General features: G+C 46.8%; 1 protein-coding gene across 3 annotated transcripts; it reads right to left on the reverse strand.

Moving 5' to 3' along the window:
• Nucleotides 1-14,891: 14,891 nt before the first annotated feature.
• LOC105046790 (probable inositol transporter 2) lies at nt 14,892-19,372 on the reverse strand. 3 transcript variants are annotated; one of them, XM_010925518.4, is made up of 6 exons: nt 19,118-19,372; nt 17,472-17,542; nt 16,675-17,010; nt 16,362-16,469; nt 15,616-16,212; nt 14,892-15,484 (listed from the first exon to the last, which is right to left on the reverse strand). In XM_010925518.4, exons 1-6 carry the CDS (start codon nt 19,248-19,250, stop codon nt 15,002-15,004), a joined length of 1,728 nt encoding a protein of 575 aa, XP_010923820.1. In that variant the 5' UTR covers nt 19,251-19,372; the 3' UTR covers nt 14,892-15,001. The 3 variants fall into 3 exon arrangements, with proteins under 3 accessions (XP_010923820.1, XP_019707042.1, XP_029120893.1); XM_019851483.3 differs by having other exon boundaries at nt 16,675-16,889; nt 19,118-19,287; XM_029265060.2 differs by lacking the exon at nt 16,675-17,010 and having other exon boundaries at nt 19,118-19,362.
• Between the last annotated feature and the right edge of the window lie 465 nt (nt 19,373-19,837).

Raw genomic sequence — 19,837 nt, forward strand, 5'->3', positions numbered from 1 at the left:
TCAAATTTGAGATTTCAACCAAATTTCAAATTTTGAATTTTGAATTTCAAATTTCAAATTTCGAATTTCAAATTTCAAATTTCAAATTTGAGATTTCAACCAAATTTCAAATTTTGAATTTCAAATTTGAAACTTCTAACAAATTTCAAATTTCAAATTTCAAATCTTTTTGAATTTTGAATTTCGAATTTTGAATTTCAAATTTAAACTTATAGATTACACCTTAATCTACGCATGCATATGTATATCATATTCTAGAACCTGCTCTGATACCAATTGAAGCAAAAATTTAGTGCAGGGGCAAAATGGTAATTTTAAAACTTTTTCAAAATTACTATTTTACAGCGAAATTATTAATTAATATCATTAATTAATATTAATTAACCCTACACTAAGATCTAAATATGATACAACAGCATGCATTTAAATTTGAAATTCAAATTTGAATCAGTAAACGTTTTACAGTACTGTTCAGAACACATCACCTTTTGCGGGTAGTCGATCACCGCAATCTGATCATCGTCGGAGGGCTCTGATCGTCACGTCACAGCCACCCAACTGTCTGGCCTCTGCGGATCGTCCACACGAAGCTCCCGTCTGATCAGCTCCTCACGAATGCTAGTTCGTGATTTCACCCTTTTGATGGCAGATGTTGATCGAACTCCTTCGATTGATGTGTGCCGACTTCTCGAATGCTTCGGATCATCTGCACAGTTACTTGAGAGGCTGATGGATCTCTCTCTGAAATTTGGTGGACTCACGACACTCGTGGCACACCAATCTCACTTCCCGAACCCTAGGTAGAAACCCTAGGGTACACACCAAAAACCCTGCGCCCAATTTTCTCTCTTTTCTTTCTTTTTCTCTCGGAAGGTTTTGGACCTTCACCTTGTGCAGAAGCCTTCCTCACGCCCCAAAGTTTCTCTCCTAATTTTTCTACGCACATCCCACCTTTCTCTTCTTTTTAAAACAACGTCGAACGTGTCTTATCCGCGTGAGAGGATAAAGATAAGAGGTTACACATTTGAATTCAAATCAAATTTGAATTCAAATGAAAACCAACTTATCCCTATCCTTTTGGGCGTGAGAAGAGAAGGGGCGTGGCTCTTTGTGCGTGGAAAAAGTTTCACGAGAAACCTTTTCTCGTGTAAGTAATGTGGCGCACAAAATGGATAAGGATGAAAGGGCAAGTGATAAGTTATCCATTCAAATTCAAACATGCTTTGAATTTGAATGGCTAACTAATTATTTTATCCATCCATATGGTGCACAAATGAGGACGTGGGGAAGGGTTTTGCGTGAGAAAAATTTCATAAGAAGTTTCTTCTCGTGAATTCAAATGGGTGCAAGGAAGTTGGGTGACGCAGGAAATTTAAAACAAGGTGGTTTGATTCAAATTGAGCCAACCTAGTTTAAAATAGGTTGAGCACAATTAGACCAAATTAAACCCAACATAATTAGGCTTAATTAGTCTTAATAAAATTTTAATCAAATCAGAAATTAACTAAACCTAACCCCTGATCAAATCAGGGACTAAACCACCTTAGCGATTAGGTCAACATTTAACCTAATCGGGTCAATCCAAACTGAATCCAATTCAATTGGACTTGATCCAAAAATAATTACTCAATCAAATTGAGTTAATTATTGATTAAATCACTAATTAAACCTCTCATAAATATTGAGTCCAAATCTGATGGGCAATCAGGCATCAGAGACCATCGATATGAAACCCTGATCAAAGAGTTCAAATTTCAAATTCAAAATTTGAAATTCAAAATTTTGACCCCGGTACCCAAAATGTGTGGAACTCATGATTAGAGAATCCTAATTCTCAATCATAGAGTTCCAGATAGATAAGACTCATAATCAGCCATCAGATCAGAAAGGAACCTCTAATGTGTGTGACCCCGCAGGTTCGAACCTAAGCCGGTAGCACAGGAACCAATTTCTGTACTAATCGAAGTGACCATCTAGCAATGGTACCCGACGACCGGATAGGTCGAATAATCATAATCGCAACATTCAGAACCTACGTGAATATGGTTACCGTATAATTCATCCCTTTTGACCCCTGTGTTTAGGATGACTCAGGGTTAAACTGTCAACCCTGATGATATCATCCGAATCGTGCTCAACTCAATTAGTCCTGTGACTCCTCACTAGGACTACCCTGGCCAAGGTTTTGCTAAATTGAAACACGACTGTACACAGCTCCTAAACTGGAGTGGTCAATCCCATCTTGACACACGCACCGACAAGTCAAGTACTTGACTACACCCAGCAACCTTCCGTCACTGAATTAAAAATTCAGGTAGTCCAGTGCCTAAGTGCAGTGAGTTGCTTGCAAGTCACCGTGGCGGTCTCAGGTCGGAGGGACATTTATACCCATATCCCATCGGAGCAAATCTTGACAGCAGAAATAGCTCCGGAGTTGGTCACGTTCAGTGCAGATGTACCATTACATCTCACCTGTATGCCATACCAGTGTCTCCACACTCTTTGGTTATGAGGACAACCAACCCATATGGCACACAACGACCTATGCTCGATAAATATTGTCGTCCTTGGTAACAACGTATCATTTGGTCGCGAACATGTTTAAGGACTAAACGACAAATCCTCCTTTGTCGAGTCTAAATAGTCCTAAGGACTTCACCACAACACAGGAGTTCATTAGAAGATGAAACATTTGTGATAAAAAAATATCAAAATAACTTTTATTTATTTATAATTCATGTACTAATACAAAAGGAGCACAACCGTCAACAGGCTGACGATTGGCTTTGGGACACTATTCCCAACAAATATACCCAAAACTTCATCTGAAAAAGCTAGTGGAAAGGTATTATTTGGGTTTCTTGATTCTATATAAGTATCCAAGATTTATCTAGTTCATAACTGATGTTTGCATGGATCCTAACATATATATTCTCCTAGTTTAAACTATAGCATCCTCGCGAGACTAAAGGTGCAAATGCATTCAATCACAAGCACCATGATTGATCCATGGTCAGCCGCAATGGCCCCATGCTATAGTATCCTAGAGCCATTAAATAAATTTGCTTTGATACCATTTGTAGCAATCTAGACTTCATTGAAAAAAGCTATCTAAAAGATATCATTTGGGTTCCATAGTTTTTTGTATAAGTATCCAAGATCTGCCTAGTGTACAGTCAATGTGGGACCAAATACACGCTACCATATGTCCACAAAGAATAATTCTCTGATTTTGAAAAGGATAAATTGGTATGGTATTTGGTACTTCTATGCCAAATCTATCTTTCTAATCATTGTTGTATCTAATGCACTATAACCAGAGGGATTTGAAAAACAGGATTTCTAATGATCATTTTCATCTCAAGGATAGATTACCCAAAATTCTTTTTGGCTATAGTTATACTAGTTGGCCTAGTATCATTTGTTCAACTAGTATTAAGCTTGTTGGGATATACTGACCGACCCCTCTGCACCGACGCCCGACTCTACCGACCGGACCGACTGACGGCTCCGACAATGACTCCCGACAAAGGCTTTCGACGATATTCGACCGAAGGTATGTCGGCCGAACAGACTCATACTGTTTTCTGACCGATCAAGCGATCGAGCCCAAATCACCGACCCACTATCGGGGGTGGCAGCCGACGTCCGACTTCCACAAGGCATCAGACCAGCCGATGGTGTCCCTGGGCCATCATCCGATGTCTCGACAGCCGAATATCGACATGTGGTCGGCCAGACCACCCAAACGCCATACGATCGCTATGGACAGTTGTCCTATCAAGGACATGCGGCACTACCGCCCTGGGGTATTATCCTGCCAAGGATATGGATTGATCCCAGTGACTTGACAGCCCACGACGACATGACAGCCCACGGTAATTTGACAGCTCGCGGTGATTTGACAACTCCTCAGTTGTCTACACCATCAATGATGGGGCCATACCGCATTCTACTATAAAACGGGATAAGGCAACAGTATTGGTAAGGCCTGAGTTTCAAATCCTAAGGTCCCAAGGGCTGGGTCTCCAAGAAGCGTCTCTTAGCTTTTGAGCTCCTTTTTTCTTTCCCTCTCTCCTGTTGAGCCTCTGATTTTTCACTGTTGTCTAGTCTCCTCTCTGACTTGACCGTCGGAGGGTCCCCACCGGAGGCATCTCCGGTCTGTGTGGACTTCTTTTGCAGGTGCGCAACACCGGTGTCGGGCGATGGAGGGATTGGCCGCAACAGATTTTGGTACGCTAGGAAGGAGAATTCGACAGAGGTAAGCCAGCGAGCTCCACAGAGCTCGAAAAGCCTCTCAAAATGATAAAAATCTGAGCTCAGCGATCGAGAGCTACCAGATCAGCGAGGTGCTCTTCCCATCGAAAAGAGGCCCCTCCTTCACCGTCCATGGCGGAGCCCAGCTCTCCAAACCCGATGGTAACCATGGAGGCACAGATCGCGACGATCGTGCGGCAGATGATCGTTTTGATGGACGTGGTCAAAAATTTCCAACAGCAACCGACTCAGTTGCTGCAACTGCGGGCGGAACAACCGGCAGCGCACCCTATGCCGTCCAGAAGTAGCTGCTGACGTCCGCATCAACTTTTATCTCCTCCTCAAGAACAGCCGTCTCAGCACTCCCACCGAGAAAGAGAGAGGCAGCCACGGCGCAACACCCACCGATCTTGGCATCCTTCTCCTTCCCAGCTGGAGCGAGCGAGGAAGGAGAAGCGACCGCAGACACCGTCCGTCTCACTCTCGAGCTCATTGGGAGGTTCGACCCCCGGAGTTTTGCAACACCGACGGTTGGACGACTACGAACATAGGTTCGAAAAAATCGACCGTTGGCTTGTCCAACTCCAGGTGGATGGTCAGAAGTCTTCGAACGACATCGACTTCTGAACCACCCAACCTCTCTCCTGATTTGTCCTCGATGAACCGATCTCTAGTCGATTCAAGATGCCTCATGTGGAGCCCTACGACGGCTCCACCGACCCTGTTGACCATCTGGAGAGCTACAAGGCTCTCATGACGATTCAGGGGGCAACCGATGCCCTCCTTTGCATCGACTTCCCTGCCACACTCCGTAAAGCTGCTAGGACCTGGTACTCCGACCTTCGCTCAGGGAGTATCCACTCCTTCGGGCATCTCAAGCATTCTTTCGTGGCTCACTTCAGTACCAGCCGGAAGCCGCTGCGAACCTCGGACAGTCTTTTCTTTCTCAAACAGGAAGAAAATGAGACACTCCGACATTTTGTGACCCGATTCAATGTGGCCACACTTGAGGTCCGGGACCTCAATGAAGACATGGCTATCTCAGCCATGAAGAGGGGGCTAAGGGAGTCCCGATTTCCATATTTCTTGGATAAGACCCTCCCCCGGACGTATGCTGAACTGTTGGAGTGTGCGTACAAATACATACGCATGGATGAAGGAGCTTCTGACCGACGCCTGACCGAAGGTGCAGGCCAAAAGGAGAAGCGAAAGAAAAGTCGGGCTGCTGCTGAACCCAGCAGGCCCCCGACCGATAAGCGGATCTCACCCCGACGACGGAGCCCGAGATCACCCCGACGTCGGAGTCTGAGATCGACACATCACAGGTATGACTCCTACACTCCTCGTGCGCAGATCCTGATGGAGATCGAAGGAGCGGAATACCTGCGACGGCCCCTACCTCTAAAGGCAAAGGGCCTCGACCGGAGAAGATATTATCAGTTCCATCGGGGCCACGGTCACACCACCGAGCAATGCATCCAACTCAAGGATGAAATAGAGACCCTCATACAATGAAGGTATCTCGGGAAGTATCGAAGAGACCCATCGGCTCGGTCCCTTCCCGACCGACAACCCCAACCGACTGAAGAGGTAGTGAATAATCAGCCTACTGCTGGAGTCATCAACATGATCTCCAGACGACTGGATCAGAGGATGACTGAAGAGGAGTCGACGAAGAGGCCACACCAGGACAATGTAATCATCTTCACAGATGAGGATGCTCGAAGAATCCAAACTCCCCATGATGACGCTGTTGTTGTCTCGGCGACGATAGCGAACTATGATGTAAAAAAGATTCTTGTAGATAATGAAAGCTTCACTAATATTTTATTTTACTCGACCTTTTCCCGAATGCGACTGTCGACCGACCGACTCAGGAGAGTCTCTACGCCCCTAATGGGTTTTGCTGGAGAAGCCGTCGCGGTGGAAGAAGATATTACTCTTTTCGTGACAGCTGGGATCGAACCAAGATAAAGCACCATCCATATGACATTCATGGTCGTCCAAGTACCTTTGACCTACAATGCCATACTTGGAAGACCCAGACTAAATACCCTCAGGGCGATAGTCTCGACGAACCACTTGCTGGTCTGGTTTCCGACTAAAATTGGAGCTGGGGAGATGCGCGGGGATCAACAACTCGCTCGACAATGCTTCCAAATCTCTACTCAAAGCAATGAATCTAAGGACTCTCTAACGGTTGACAAGCTGGACCAACGGGAAGAGGAGCGGGGTGAACCGACTGAACAGCTGATTTGCATCCCGATGACCAAGAATCCTGAACAGGTCGTCTGGGTCGGGTCGCAGTTGTCCGACCCAGGGCGACGATAATTGATAGAACTGTTGAAAGCTAACGCCGACATATTCGCTTGGTCGGCAGCGGATATGTCCAGCATACTTCCGGAAACAATGACTCACCGACTCAACATCATCCCTGACGCAAAGCCGGTGAGACAAAAGAAATGGACCTTCGCCCCCGAAAGGCAGAAGGCCATCGACGAGGAAGTGGACAAGCTACTCGAGGCGGGCTTTATCAGAGAAACCACATATCCCGACTGGCATACAAATATCATCATGGTGAAGAAAGCCAACGGAAAGTGAAGGATCTGCATCGACTACACCAACTTGAATCGAGCCTGCCTGAAGGATAGCTTTCCCTTACCGAAGATCGACCAATTGGTGGATGCGACGTCCGGCTATCGACTGCTCAGCTTCATGGATGCCTTCGTCGGGTATAACTAGTTTCAGATGGCGCCCGAGGATGAAGAGCATACGGCCTTCATAACCGCCAAGGGCCTCTACTGCTACAAAGTGATGCCCTTCGGTCTGAAGAACGTCGGAGCCACCTACCAATGCCTCGTCAATAAGGTCTTCAAAGATCAAATCAGATGAAACATGGAGGTATACGTGGACGACATGCTGGTGAAGAATGTACAAGCTTTAGACCATGCCAAGACTTGGAAGAAACCTTTCGCACTCTTCGACGGCATCGGATAAAGCTGAATCCGACTAAGTGCGCCTTCGGGGTAGCTTCGGGGAAGTTTCTCGAGTTCTTCATTTCTCAATGCGGAAAAGAGGCCAACCCTGAGAAGATAAAGGCGATCATCGATATGCGGCACCCGAACACCAAAAAAGAGGTGCAGCAGCTCAACGAAAAAGTCATCGCACTCAGCCGATTCATCTCTCGATCGACTGAGAGATACCTCCCATTCTTCAAAACCCTAAGGCAGATGAAAGACTTTTCTTGACCGAATGAGTGCCGGCAAGCCTTTGAAGATTTAAAGAAGTACCTGGCTTCTCTGCCCCTGCTTGCAAAGCCAGAGGTTAGAGAAATATTGTACCTTTATTTGGCCACCACCCCAGAGGCTGTTAGTTCGGTGCTCGTTTGGGAGAACGAGAGCCAAACTCACCAGCCCGTATATTATACCAGCAAAGTGCTCTGTGGGGCTGAAACTCAGTACTCGAGGGCGGAGAAGATGATATTTTCCCTGGTCATATCCGCACAACGACTCCGTCCGTATTTTCAAGCACACGCCATCGTGGTCCTCACCGACCAGCCCTTGAGGGTGATCCTCCACCACCCCGACACATCGGGACGACTGGCAAAATGGGTAGTGAGGCTGAGCGAGTTTCACATCCAGTACCGACCATGACCTGCTTTGAAAGCCCAAGTCCTGACTGACTTTATTGCGAAATGCCCGACAACCGACCAAATGTCGGAAGACGGGAGCTCCAAAGAAGCTGCGACTTCTGAATTCGACCCCGGGTCAACCTGGGTGTTACATATAGATGGAGCTTCCAATGCCCAACGGAGCAGGGTCGGGTTCCTGCTCACCAACTCGGAGGGAGTGGTTACCGAGTACGCCCTCCGATTTAACTTCAAAGCTTCCAATAATCAAGCTGAGTATGAAGCGCTTCTTGCCGGCTTGAGAGTGGTGAAGGAGCTCGAAATCGATAGCCTCAGAGTCTTTTCTGATTCCCAACTGATTGTGGGGCAAGTCAAAGGCGAATTCGAAGCACGAGACCCGACCATGGCAAAATATCTCTAGAAGGTGAGAGATCTCGTGGCACACCTCGAGTATTTCGAGATCTCCCACATTTTTAGATCGAAGAATGCTCGGGCCGACGCACTCTCCAGGCTCGCGACATCTGCCTACGGCACTTTGGGTCGGACACTTGTGGAGAGTCTCGAGCAACTGAGCATCGACAGGGCTGAGGAGGTGCTACAACTGACGATCGAGCCAAGCTGGATGGACCCGATCATTTTGTACCTTACTGATAGAACCAGCCCCGAAGATCCCGTGGAAGCCAAGCGACTCCGATGGGCGGCCTCACAGTATGTGATGATGGACGGGCGACTCTACAAAAGGTCATTCTCCCTTCCCTTGCTACGGTGCCTAGGATCGACGGATGCGGACTACACACTCAGAGAGGTGCATGAAGGGATCTGCGGGAGTCACCTGGGGGGCAAATCCTTGGCCTACAAAGTCCTGCGGCAAGGTTACTACTGGCCCACCATGAAGAAAGATGCGGCCGACTTGGTTCGGAGGTGTGAGCCATGTCAGAAGTATGCCAACTTACAACACCAGCCCGCCAACCAACTGACTGCCATTGTCGCCCTATGGCCTTTCGCCCAATGGGGGATCGACATACTCGGCTCTTTCCCTCCGACGTCTAGCCAAAGAAAGTTTATAGTTGTCGCGATCGACTACTTCACCAAGTGGGTGGAGGCCGAACCTCTGGCGCAAATCACTGAGCGTAAGATGGAAGACTTTGTCCAAAAATCCATCATCTTTAGGTTTAGACTACCGCACTCCATCATCACCGACAACAGGCGGTAGTTCGACAACAATGACTTCTGGGAGTTTTGTGCGAGATTTCATATCACGCACAAGCTGACCTCGGTCGGCCATCCATAGTCCAACAGAGAAGTCGAAGTCACCAACCGAACCATTCTACATGGGTTGAAAACTTGACTGAATGAAGCCAGAGGCCTCTGGATCGAAGAGTTGCATTCGATCCTGTGGGCATACCGAACGACGCCCCGAGCCCCGACCGAAGAATCTCCTTTCAACCTGGCCTATGGGACCGAGGCAATGATCCTACTAGAGATCGGGCTACCATCGACTAGAGTTGAGCAATACTGTGAACCGGGCAACTCCGAGTGTCGGAGAGCCGACTTGGACCTCCTGCCCGAGCTCCGATGTGAGGCTCAACTCCGTCTGGCTTCCTATCGACAAAGAGTGGTCCGATACTACAACGCTAAAGTCAGGCCAAAATCTTTCAGACCCGAAGACCTGGTTTTGAGGAAGGCGGAAGTCTCGAAGCCTCAGGATCAAGAAAAACTGTCTCCGAATTGGGAAGGACCCTACAAGATTGCAAACACCTGCAGGCCGGGTGCCTACCGACTTGAAACCCTGGAAGGGACGGCCATTCCTCGGACTTGAAATGTTGACAACCTGAAGTTGTATTACCAATGAACTCTATATGCCCTTCTTGCTCGAAATATAATACAATTTCAAAACTCCAGAGTCTACAAAGTTTGGCTCCTCGTCGAAGGTCGGCCCGTGTCAGAAGTACGAGCCTCGACATCCCAACTTGATCCCAACGTCTCGTTGGGAATATATGACTCGATCACCGAATCTACGACTTTACGTCGAATCTACGATGCCGAATCACCGAGTTTATGACTCGACCACCGAATCTACAACTTTACGTCAAGTCTACGACGCCGAATCACCAAGTCTATGACTCGACCGCTGAATCTACAACTTTACGCCGAATCTACGATATCGAATCACCGAGTCTACGACTCGATCATCGAATCTACGACTTTACGCCGAATCTATGATGCCGAATCATCGAGTCTACGACTCGATCATCGAATCTATGACTTTACGCCGAATCTACGATGTCGAATCACCGAATCTGCGACTCGATCGCCGAATCTGCATCAAGCCTATGGCTCGATCGTCGAACCAATAGCCTTCGCCTCTAAAGGCAAAGGGCTTCGACCAATGCGGCTGGCTAACTTGCCCACTTGGCTTTGACTGAGAAGGGCAAAATGTCAAGATGACCGCAACGTACCCACCCGATCAAGGTCTGGGCCACGGGTATTCGACTCGCGACATACCGACTTGGTTACTACCGGTCGAAGGATATTCGACTTGCCACCGTTTATCATGCATCGTGATGTACCCGCCCGACCAAAGTCTGGGCAACGGGTATTCGACTTACGACAAACCGACTTGGTCACGATCGATCGAGAGATATTCAGCTTGCCACCGTTTATCATGCATCCCGACGTGCACGCCCGACCAAGGGTCGGACAACAGATATTTGACTCTTCATCGTTGTCCTATCCGAATATGTTGGACACTATTCGACTACCTGACTCTATGGAATGATCGTGCCAACGGGCTATGTTCGCTAATCGATCGACACTCGGCCTGACGTACACGTCCGACCATAGTCCGGGAGGTGGATGCTAGACCCTACCAAACATCCTAGTGAAATATGTCGAAGCTACGACCTATGCACTCAGAGATGGTTCGGACAATCAAACACATTCAACCACACGTGGGAAAAAGTATGAAAGGTCTTTGACTTTGCTAAGTTAAAATTGGGCCAAAGCCCGTTTACAAAAATGGGTCGAAGCTCGGTTATAAAATTGGGACGAAGCCCGATTACAAATATCAAAGACAAAACAGAAATAAAAAAATACAAAGATAATGGAGCAAGTACTCCGACTATTCATCGGAGTCAACTTCTTGCACCAGGTGGAGTTCGAGAGCAACCGACGTGCCCGCTCGGGTCGGGGAGGGACCAGGGGTTGGAGCCGCCTCATCCTCGATAGCTCATTCCATCGATAGTGGGTCGGCCTCCTCCTCTGCGGCTTGGTCCTCCGACCCTGGAGGGATGATGCCGCTCAAGTCAAGCTTCGAGTGCAGACCCTGAATCGCATCTTGGGCATCCTCGTACCCCACCCGATAGGAGGCGAAGCCGCTCTCGAGGAGCTCCTTCCGGTACTCGTCCGAGCCATAGAAGTCCTCCACCGCCTGACTCAGTGCCTCCTTGGCCGACTCCGCCTCCGCCTTCGCTATGTTGGCGTCGGCTTGGGCGGAGGACAAGTTCTCTTCGACCTTGGCTAGGTTCTCCAAGCTAATGCGAAGCTGTTCACGCTCGGCCTCGAGCTCCCTAACGTAGTCGTCCCGCTCCCGCCGCAGTCGGTGAACGGAGCGGGTCTTGCACTGGATCTGCTCACGGGCCGACTGAAGCTCGGCCTCCGAGGTGGCTAAGCCATTGGTGAGTCGGGAGATTTCCTCCTTGAGCCTAGCCTCACGGTCGACCGACAGCTTCAGCTAGTCGACCAACGTTGCCTTCTCAGCCTCGGCGATCTCGGCCCTTCTCTTTCAGGCTGTCTGGAAGTCGCCAAACCTCCGATACCCAGCCTCCAGCTCCGACATATTGTAGATCAGCTGCAGGCAGAAGGTCGGTTGTCAGAAAACTGGACTAATAGAAAACAATAATGAAGAGGAAAGAGGAGGAGCTCACCTGGATCATAGTCGGATAAAAAGAAGAAAGCATGTCAGACACCGGCCGACTCTTCACGATCTCCTGGTCGGTCGGGAGAATGGTCGCCTGGCACAACCTCCTGGCCAAATCATGGTTGGCCAGGGCCGACGCTCCTTCGAAAGTTGGACGTCGGATGACGTGGCGCGGCCGGCCGACCTTGTGTCGTCGTCCGGCGCCATCGGAGCCTTCCCTCGTTCAGCCGCCCAGGCTCAGAAATCAGAGAGAGATGGGAAGCTCGAGCTCGATTGGGTTCCTCTCGAGGCTGCGATGCCCGCCGCCGCAGGTCGTTCGGGCTCACGTGCTTTGGCCCGAATCTCTTCTGTGGGTGGGGGAGCCGACGCTCCTTCGGCTGCCCCCTCAACCGTCCCTTCCACGGACGGTACTTCGGGTGGCACTGCCGGCACCAACAGGACGACGATTGGCTCGTAACCCGATGCATGTTCAGCGTCGGGCTGCGCTGCCGCCGTCGCGATGTCGGTCGGCGATGCTATCTGGGGCCTCTTGGGAGGCCGCGAAGGTTCGACCCCGGGCGTCGGTCTTTTCCTCACCGCATGTTGCCGAATGTCGGCATTGATCAGCCTCACTCTCAGCGGCATCCCTGCAATTTCAACAAAGGGTCAGCACAAGTCCAAAGATGGACAAAAAAGACAAAGGACGACCGACAGACTGAGATGTACCTAAATGAAGAACCGAACTCAGGCCGGCGTCGTACAGAGCTTGCTCGGTGACGAGCTCCCTCTGCTTCGGCACCGACACGTCTTTCAGTCAGTGAAAGTCCTCTCGGTCTCCATCCTCCACCCGACTGTTTTCGTTCGGCAGAGTCCGAAGATCGCCCCAGCGGGAAGGAAACCCCCAAGGTCGCGAAGAGGAAGTAAAGAAAAATTGGTTCTTCCATCCGTGGATCGACGATGGAAGATCGATGATGAACGAAAGACCCTTTCGGGGATTGAAGAACCACCACCCTCAGGCTTTCGGGTGGGGTCGGAGGACGAAGAATGTCCGAAAGAGAGAAATACGATGAAAGGTCGGCAAAAGCCGACACAGCAATGCAAAACTGATTATCAACCGGACTGAGTTCGGCGCTAGCTGCGCCGGACAAAGCCTGTAGTAATCTAAGACATTCCGGACGAACTCCGAAATCGAAAAATGAAGACCTGCCCGAAGGTCCTTGACATAAAAGGCCACCTGGCCCGGAGGCAGGTTGTTAACCCGACCCTCAACCCCAGGGGCGAAGAGCTCGAACTGCTCCGGGATACTGTACTGCTCCCTGAGTCGTTCAATGTTTGCTCCCGAAAGTGAAGAAACCTCCATCTCCAGAGTCGATCGAGAATCGTCGGTCGGGTTCCCCGACTGACTTCCTCGAGGAGAGGTCCTAGCCATAATGCTAGCCCCAAAAAGAAGAACAAAGGAAAAAATGGCAGAGAAGAAAGGAGGTAAAGAAACAAGCACAGAAAGGAAAACTTCGAAAAGAGCTTTCAAAGGGAGAGCACGAAGACAACTACCTGGGACTGGAGGACAACTCGACAGAGCCTCAGCACCGGGAGCAGATTTGCAGCAAAAGTAAAGTTTTGGATGTAAGTGGCCGCGTATATATAAGGCCTTTCAACGGTCGAGATGAAAGCACGTCGGATGAGGGCTTCCCGGATGTCGATACGTGGCAGCGCTTGGGCCCTTCCTCGATCCGACGATCCGATGCACCTACCTCCAGATCGAGCCACGTCGCCTCCATCTGCGTGAACGATTCCGGCCCAATGGCCCCCTGACACGTGGCGAAAAAAAATCGCATCTCGGAATTCGTTAACCGATGGCGGTTTGTATTTCCAAGGAGACGGCGGTTCGTGTTCCCAAGGAGACGGCGGTCCCTGTTCCCAAGGAGACTGCAGTTCACGTTCTTAATGGGACGTCTGACATCAGATCGTTCGTTGATACGGTCACCAGAGTCAGAGCATGACGTGATGAATAACCACTCCTTTCGCCCGAAGCCGTCGCCCACGTAGAAGCGCTGGCCAATACGCCATCCGACTCAGGAGTGGGGGGGGGCAACTGTTGGGATATATCGACCAACCTCTCTGCACCGACGTCCGACTCTACCGACCGGACCGACCGACAGCTCCGACAATGACTCCCGATAAGGGCTTTCGACGATATCCGACCGAAGGTATGTCGGCCGAACAGACTCATACTGTTTCCCGACCGGCCAAGCGACCGAGCCCAAATCACCGACCCACTGTCGGGGGTGGCAGCCGACGTCCGACTTTCGCAAGGCACCAGACCAGCCGATGGTATCCTTGGGCCATCATCCGACGTCTCGGTAGCCGAATACCGACATGTGGTCGGCCAGACCACCCAAACGTCGTACGACCGCTATAGGCAGTTGTCCTGTCAAGGACATGCGGCACTGCCGCCCTGGGATATTATCCTGTCGAGGATATGGATTGATCCCAGTGACTTGAAAGCCCACGACGACATGACAGTCCACGACGATTTGACAGCCCACGGTGATTTGACAACTCGGAGGAAATTGACCGCAACAAAGCTATTGTTGCAATATTCTGAATAATTCATCTTGCCATCTTTGCTGCTATTCATTGGTCAAGGGCTTCATAGTACGGTTGTCGTAAGGAAGTTTTATCCGCTTTGATTTCTGAGGAAATCATTGACGATTTAGCCGCTCCACTCTCTCTCTCTCTCTCTCTCTCTCTCTCTCTCTCTCGTGTGTTTTGGGCTATATGCCCCATGCATTGCATGACTGAATCACCTCCTGTCAGCAATTGCAATTCTTCAGAAAAATGTCAAGCACTCACAAAACAAACTTCTAAATGATTGATGGAATTGAAGGCAGCTGATTCATCTGGTTACATTAACTCATCAATATCCCATGTATCTTGTGACTACATGCCCTATTTACGAATGTTTCCTAAAGTAAACATTGTCTCCCAATGATTAGCATCCTGAAATTTGAATCCGTAAGCTTTTACCAGTCGCTTGGCATCTTCTGTTTTTAGTTCTAAAGAAACTTTTCATTTCCCATTTTTCGACAATCAGAGAAGTCAACCATATTTAAGGCCTTAGTTACAATAGTTCATGCATTGATTTAATTCTCATGTTCTTCTTAGCTCAGTATTTCACACAATCACAAGACAACAATAAAATCATCTAGAGTCTTCACTCATACATCTGAATTCTTTTTAATCTGATCTGGCCTCTTCGTCCAAAACTTGAATCGAAGATCCCTCTGCTCAAGCATCTTCTCCACCTCCTCGATCGGCAGCCCCTTGGTTTCTGGTACAAAGATCAACACAAAGAATACTGCGGCAACTGATATCAACCCAAAAATCATAAAGGTCCATGAAGTCCCAATTGTCTCGGTCAGAGATAGGAATGACTGTGACACAATCAGGTTTGAAATCCAGTTTGCAGTGGCTGCAATACCCCCACAAACTCCCCTGAATCTCAAAGGATATATCTCAGAATTCACGATCCATGGCGCGGTTCCCATTCCTGGAGAGAAGAATATGATGTATAGTGCTAATCCAATCAATGCTAACCATCCGTATCGGCTTGGACAACCCCTCTCATACCACATCCTGCCTTCACCATGACACAGACCCTTCACTGTTGAATTTGAAATCAGGCATGCTCCAGGAAACAGCTGCAAAACCAAGTACGAACAAATATACATAAGCTTTTCTCCAAAATTATTCAGAAAGTCTAGGTGAAAATAACTGAAAGTCCGAAATTCTTTGGAGGTTCCAAGCCAGGTATTTGTGATGAGTTTGTTACCTTGTCAGCCGCAGAAGCACAGAATGCACAGTCTGAAGATGATGATTTCAGACACCTCATGCAATCCCAGCTAGTCACGGCTGATCGATAAGCCGGGCAGGTATATTGAGCAAAATGGGCTGTCTCCTGTCGACTAACGCTTGGTGAATGTGATGCGGTCTCATGGAAGACTGCTGACAACACTCCAAGCGATAGAACAACGCCACATAAACTGATGATCAACAGTTTCTTCCTCCCTGTCCTATCAATGAAGTAGATGCTAACTATCGATCCCATAGCATTGAGACCGGATGTCACAAGAGAGAGCGCAAGCGCTGTCCGGTTCGATGCGAAGCCAGCTAACTGGACGATGGTAGGACTGTAGTACATCACAGTGTTTATGCCCACAAACTGCTGAAAGACCTGAAGCCCGACTCCAGCAATAAGTCCTCTGCGCACGGTCTTGGTTTTCAACAGCTTCATAAAATTGATCTTCTCAGATGATCCTTCTTCCTCGATCTCAGCTTCAACGGATTCTTTGAGTGCTCTGAGCTCTCCATCAACCTCATGAGCAGGATAAATTTTTCTCATTATGGATTCAGCTTCTTCTTCTCTTCTCTGAAATTAACAAAACATAATTTCCATATGACACTCTTTTTAAGTGAAACACATAGGTTACGAGTTTATGTTAGTGTTACGATAAATGTAGAGCAGTGTGAATGTTATTATAACTTGGAAGGTAATTTTTGTATGCAGGAAACTAATACCCTTCTATAAAGCCACCGAGGTGATTCAGGTAGGAATATCATCAATATAAACTGTAGCAAAGCAGGAACTCCAGCAATTCCAAGCATCCACCTCCATGTTCCAATTGCCTAAATTGAAAACCAAAACAATGATAAGTTTTCTTTCTCCAACCTCATGACTATAATAGAAATCTTAATAAAGTACATGCTTAAAAGAGAGAGATGAAAAAAAAAAAAGAAAGTCATTCGCAGATAAAAGATTCAGAACATTGTTTTCTGTGACATTTTCAGTGGCTGACACTTGAATTGGTGCTGCAGCAATCTGGGTATTTACCTTTGTGAAGGCAAGGTTGATGAGATATGCTAAGAATTGGCCTCCAGTTATGAGGAAGCCGTTGGTGCTGACAAGTGCCCCTCGAACTCTTGCTGGAGAGGCTTCAGATATGTAGAGTGGGGATGTCATAGAGGCCATTCCCACACCAAGGCCAACAAAGGCACGGCCTACAAGGAGGAGCGCAGGGTTAGGAGCAGCGGCCATGATGACAGCACCTGTAAAGAAGAGGAAGTCAGCGACGAGGATCGTTGTTTTCCTTCCAAAGCGATCATTTGCCCATCCTCCAATTGCTGCTCCTATGATTGCCCCCGCGACTGCCATGCTCACAATACTCTCCTATATTTTCATTAACCATGTAAATTGAGGGATCAGTAATGGTCGATACTTTTCCTTATTTTTGAGAGGAAATGAAAGGTGCATCCTCTCAACAGAATTTTTATGAAGTCACACCATATTGAGAAGATGCAAGAGGTGTTAGAGCTTAGAAAATGGAGTTGGAAAACAAGTGTTTAGCAGAGCACAAATTGCCTATGATGTCAATCATTAGACATCGGATCATGTCAAATGTTCCCCCTGCCTGAAAATGTTCAATTGATAAGGATGCCTCTAAGTTAGGTGCTGGAATTATACAGTCACAGAAAAAACGACACTTGGAGCTTGTGAATTCTGCTTTTGAAGGAGTGGAGCATATTTTCATAGTACAATACATCCTCAAAAAATTTTAAAAAATAGAAAAAAATTCAGGGAAGGAAATCATTGAAGACTAAGAAAAGTAGGCATAAATAGTGATTCATCACCTGTAACCATGTCTTCTTGTCGACTGAAGGAAAATCATCGCGAATGTACAGCAATGCTCCAGAAATTACTCCTGAAAGCCAAAGACCATCAGTTAGAACATTAGTTCAGTTTGAATACCAGGAAACATATCGATAGTTCCAACATGTGCATTACTTTGACATCATAGCAGAGGGGCAGAATTGATTAAGCTATGTTGTGGAAGATGATTCATTAGGAAATGTCTTGCCTATGACGTCCTTAAGGTATTTTGTTTTAGATACTGGACTTCCACCTTAACAAGGTTTGCTGGGTTAGTGATCTCAAGCTATGATCCGTGAAAGGTATCCACCTATATTATGATAATCTGAATTTCTATATATCAGCTGGATCAGTAATTCATATCTAGTTAGGTCTGTAAAGGAGCAATCATAAATCAAGGACACCAACCCTGATGACCTCAAAAAGTCAAGTTAGGCAGGTCAAATTTTTTTAATTTCTTCAATTAAATTGAATAGGATGTAATCATTTAGTGTCTACCATCCACTGTAATGATGAAATTTGGTCGAGTTGGATTTGTCGAGCTCTATTTAGACCTGATTGGGCCCAAGAAATAGATCAAATATAGACCTGATCGAACATTTTTCTCAGATCAAGTTATTTTGTGTTGAGTTTGGTATGACCAGCATAGAAACCCTACATGTTTGGCAGCTATCTAAGTTATGATTATATGGAGGCTAAGCTAAACCTTGATCAACAAATCACATCTCAAATATTTGGATGTGAGTCTTTTTCACTTAAATATAGATTCCCCTAGAGCTAAGTTGCTTAGTATGATTTTTCCTGTTGGATTATATTTACCCAGGGCAGGAGCTGCATCAAATGAAGTGCAAAGTCCTGAGGGAAGATTAGGTACAAACAGCAATGTCCTTAAGAGGAAAGCATATGCATATGAGTAAATAAGAGAAAAGCATACAGTTGGTTTCGATTTTACATTCTATTTTTTATTTTTGAAAAAAAAACATTCCATTATTAACATGACAAGGATCAAAAACAGAAAAAGTAAAAATAACAAAAAGGGGAAAAACAAAAGGTGAAATTCTCTCCAAAAGACAATTCATGATCCCTGAGTGCTTGGTGATTTTTTTCCTGTCATCCAAAGTACCAATCCATTTATTTAAAAAGAATTAGAATTCTTCACATGTAGTATAAAGAGCTCACACCTTTGGTTTTCTCCACAAAGCTTCATGAATACAAAAATGGCCCATGTGGATGAAGATGTGGGAAAAAGTTGTGGAACTTTATGTCAAAAAGGGGAAATGTATCTTAATAAACTATAACCTTCAAAAATGGTACCATGAGCTGTTCAGGGAGATATCTTTATCCACACCACAGTTCAACAATTAACAAAATGTTATTTATGTACATTTCATTGCCTCTGTTGCAACTATTTTGTTTATCATAAAGCAATTATGGGGTTTCTAAGGTTTCATCTTAAGAAATATGAAAAGAAATTCAGAGAAGAATTATTTTTGAGGTAAATCCCAGGAAGTAAGGCACTTCCCCCTCTTCATTAAAAAAACAAAAAACCAAAAACAAAATATTTACAGGAAAGCAGAAAAAATCAGAGGAAGAATTTAAGGATATACTAGCTGTAAATAAGTTTTACCAGTATCATATCCAAACAGCAGGCCACCGATTCCTGCTGAAAAGGCCAGTCGAAGAACATAAGGATTCCTCCATGAAAGAGAGAAGCATTCCTTGAAAGCGGACGCATCCACTTCATGAACTCCTCCTTCCATTATCTCTTGCTAGGCTGCAGATTGGCTGCGGATAATCCCTTCAGTAGGATATGATGCTTATATAGACACAAAGTTCTTATGGAACCCACTCCCCGTTGAACTAGTCCACACCTTTGGTGTGTGTCTGTGAGAGAGTGAGAGAGAGAGAGAGAGAGAGAGAGGAGTCATTGATAACGTAAGGATGAGGAGAGTTACTTATGGACGCAAGTGAGAAGATTCCAGTGCAGAAGTCCCTGTCCAATTGACTCCCATGATTCATGGTTAAATGCTATTAATAAACAGTAAAATAGAGGGGATTAAATAACAAACCCCAAGGGTGCCGGGAATGTGAACTATATATGCATAAATCTTCCAGGTGATGAGCTGTGCACTCTGATGAATAAATCTACTATAATAAGTATGGGCATTTAAGAGTCTGAAGAAGCCTTAAGGACCACACTATAGACCTAGTAGCCAAGTGGGGGGAAAGATCAGCAATGAGTAGTTGGGAATAGAATGCAGAGTCCTGGAAAAGAAAATGATCTTTTCAGGGAAAATGCAGTAACCATAAGATTCGACAGAATAGCTCATGGTTCAAATGCTTATAT

Source organism: Elaeis guineensis, chromosome 6 (genome assembly GCF_000442705.2).
Source record: "Elaeis guineensis isolate ETL-2024a chromosome 6, EG11, whole genome shotgun sequence".
NCBI classification, from domain to species: Eukaryota; Viridiplantae; Streptophyta; class Magnoliopsida; order Arecales; family Arecaceae; genus Elaeis; species Elaeis guineensis.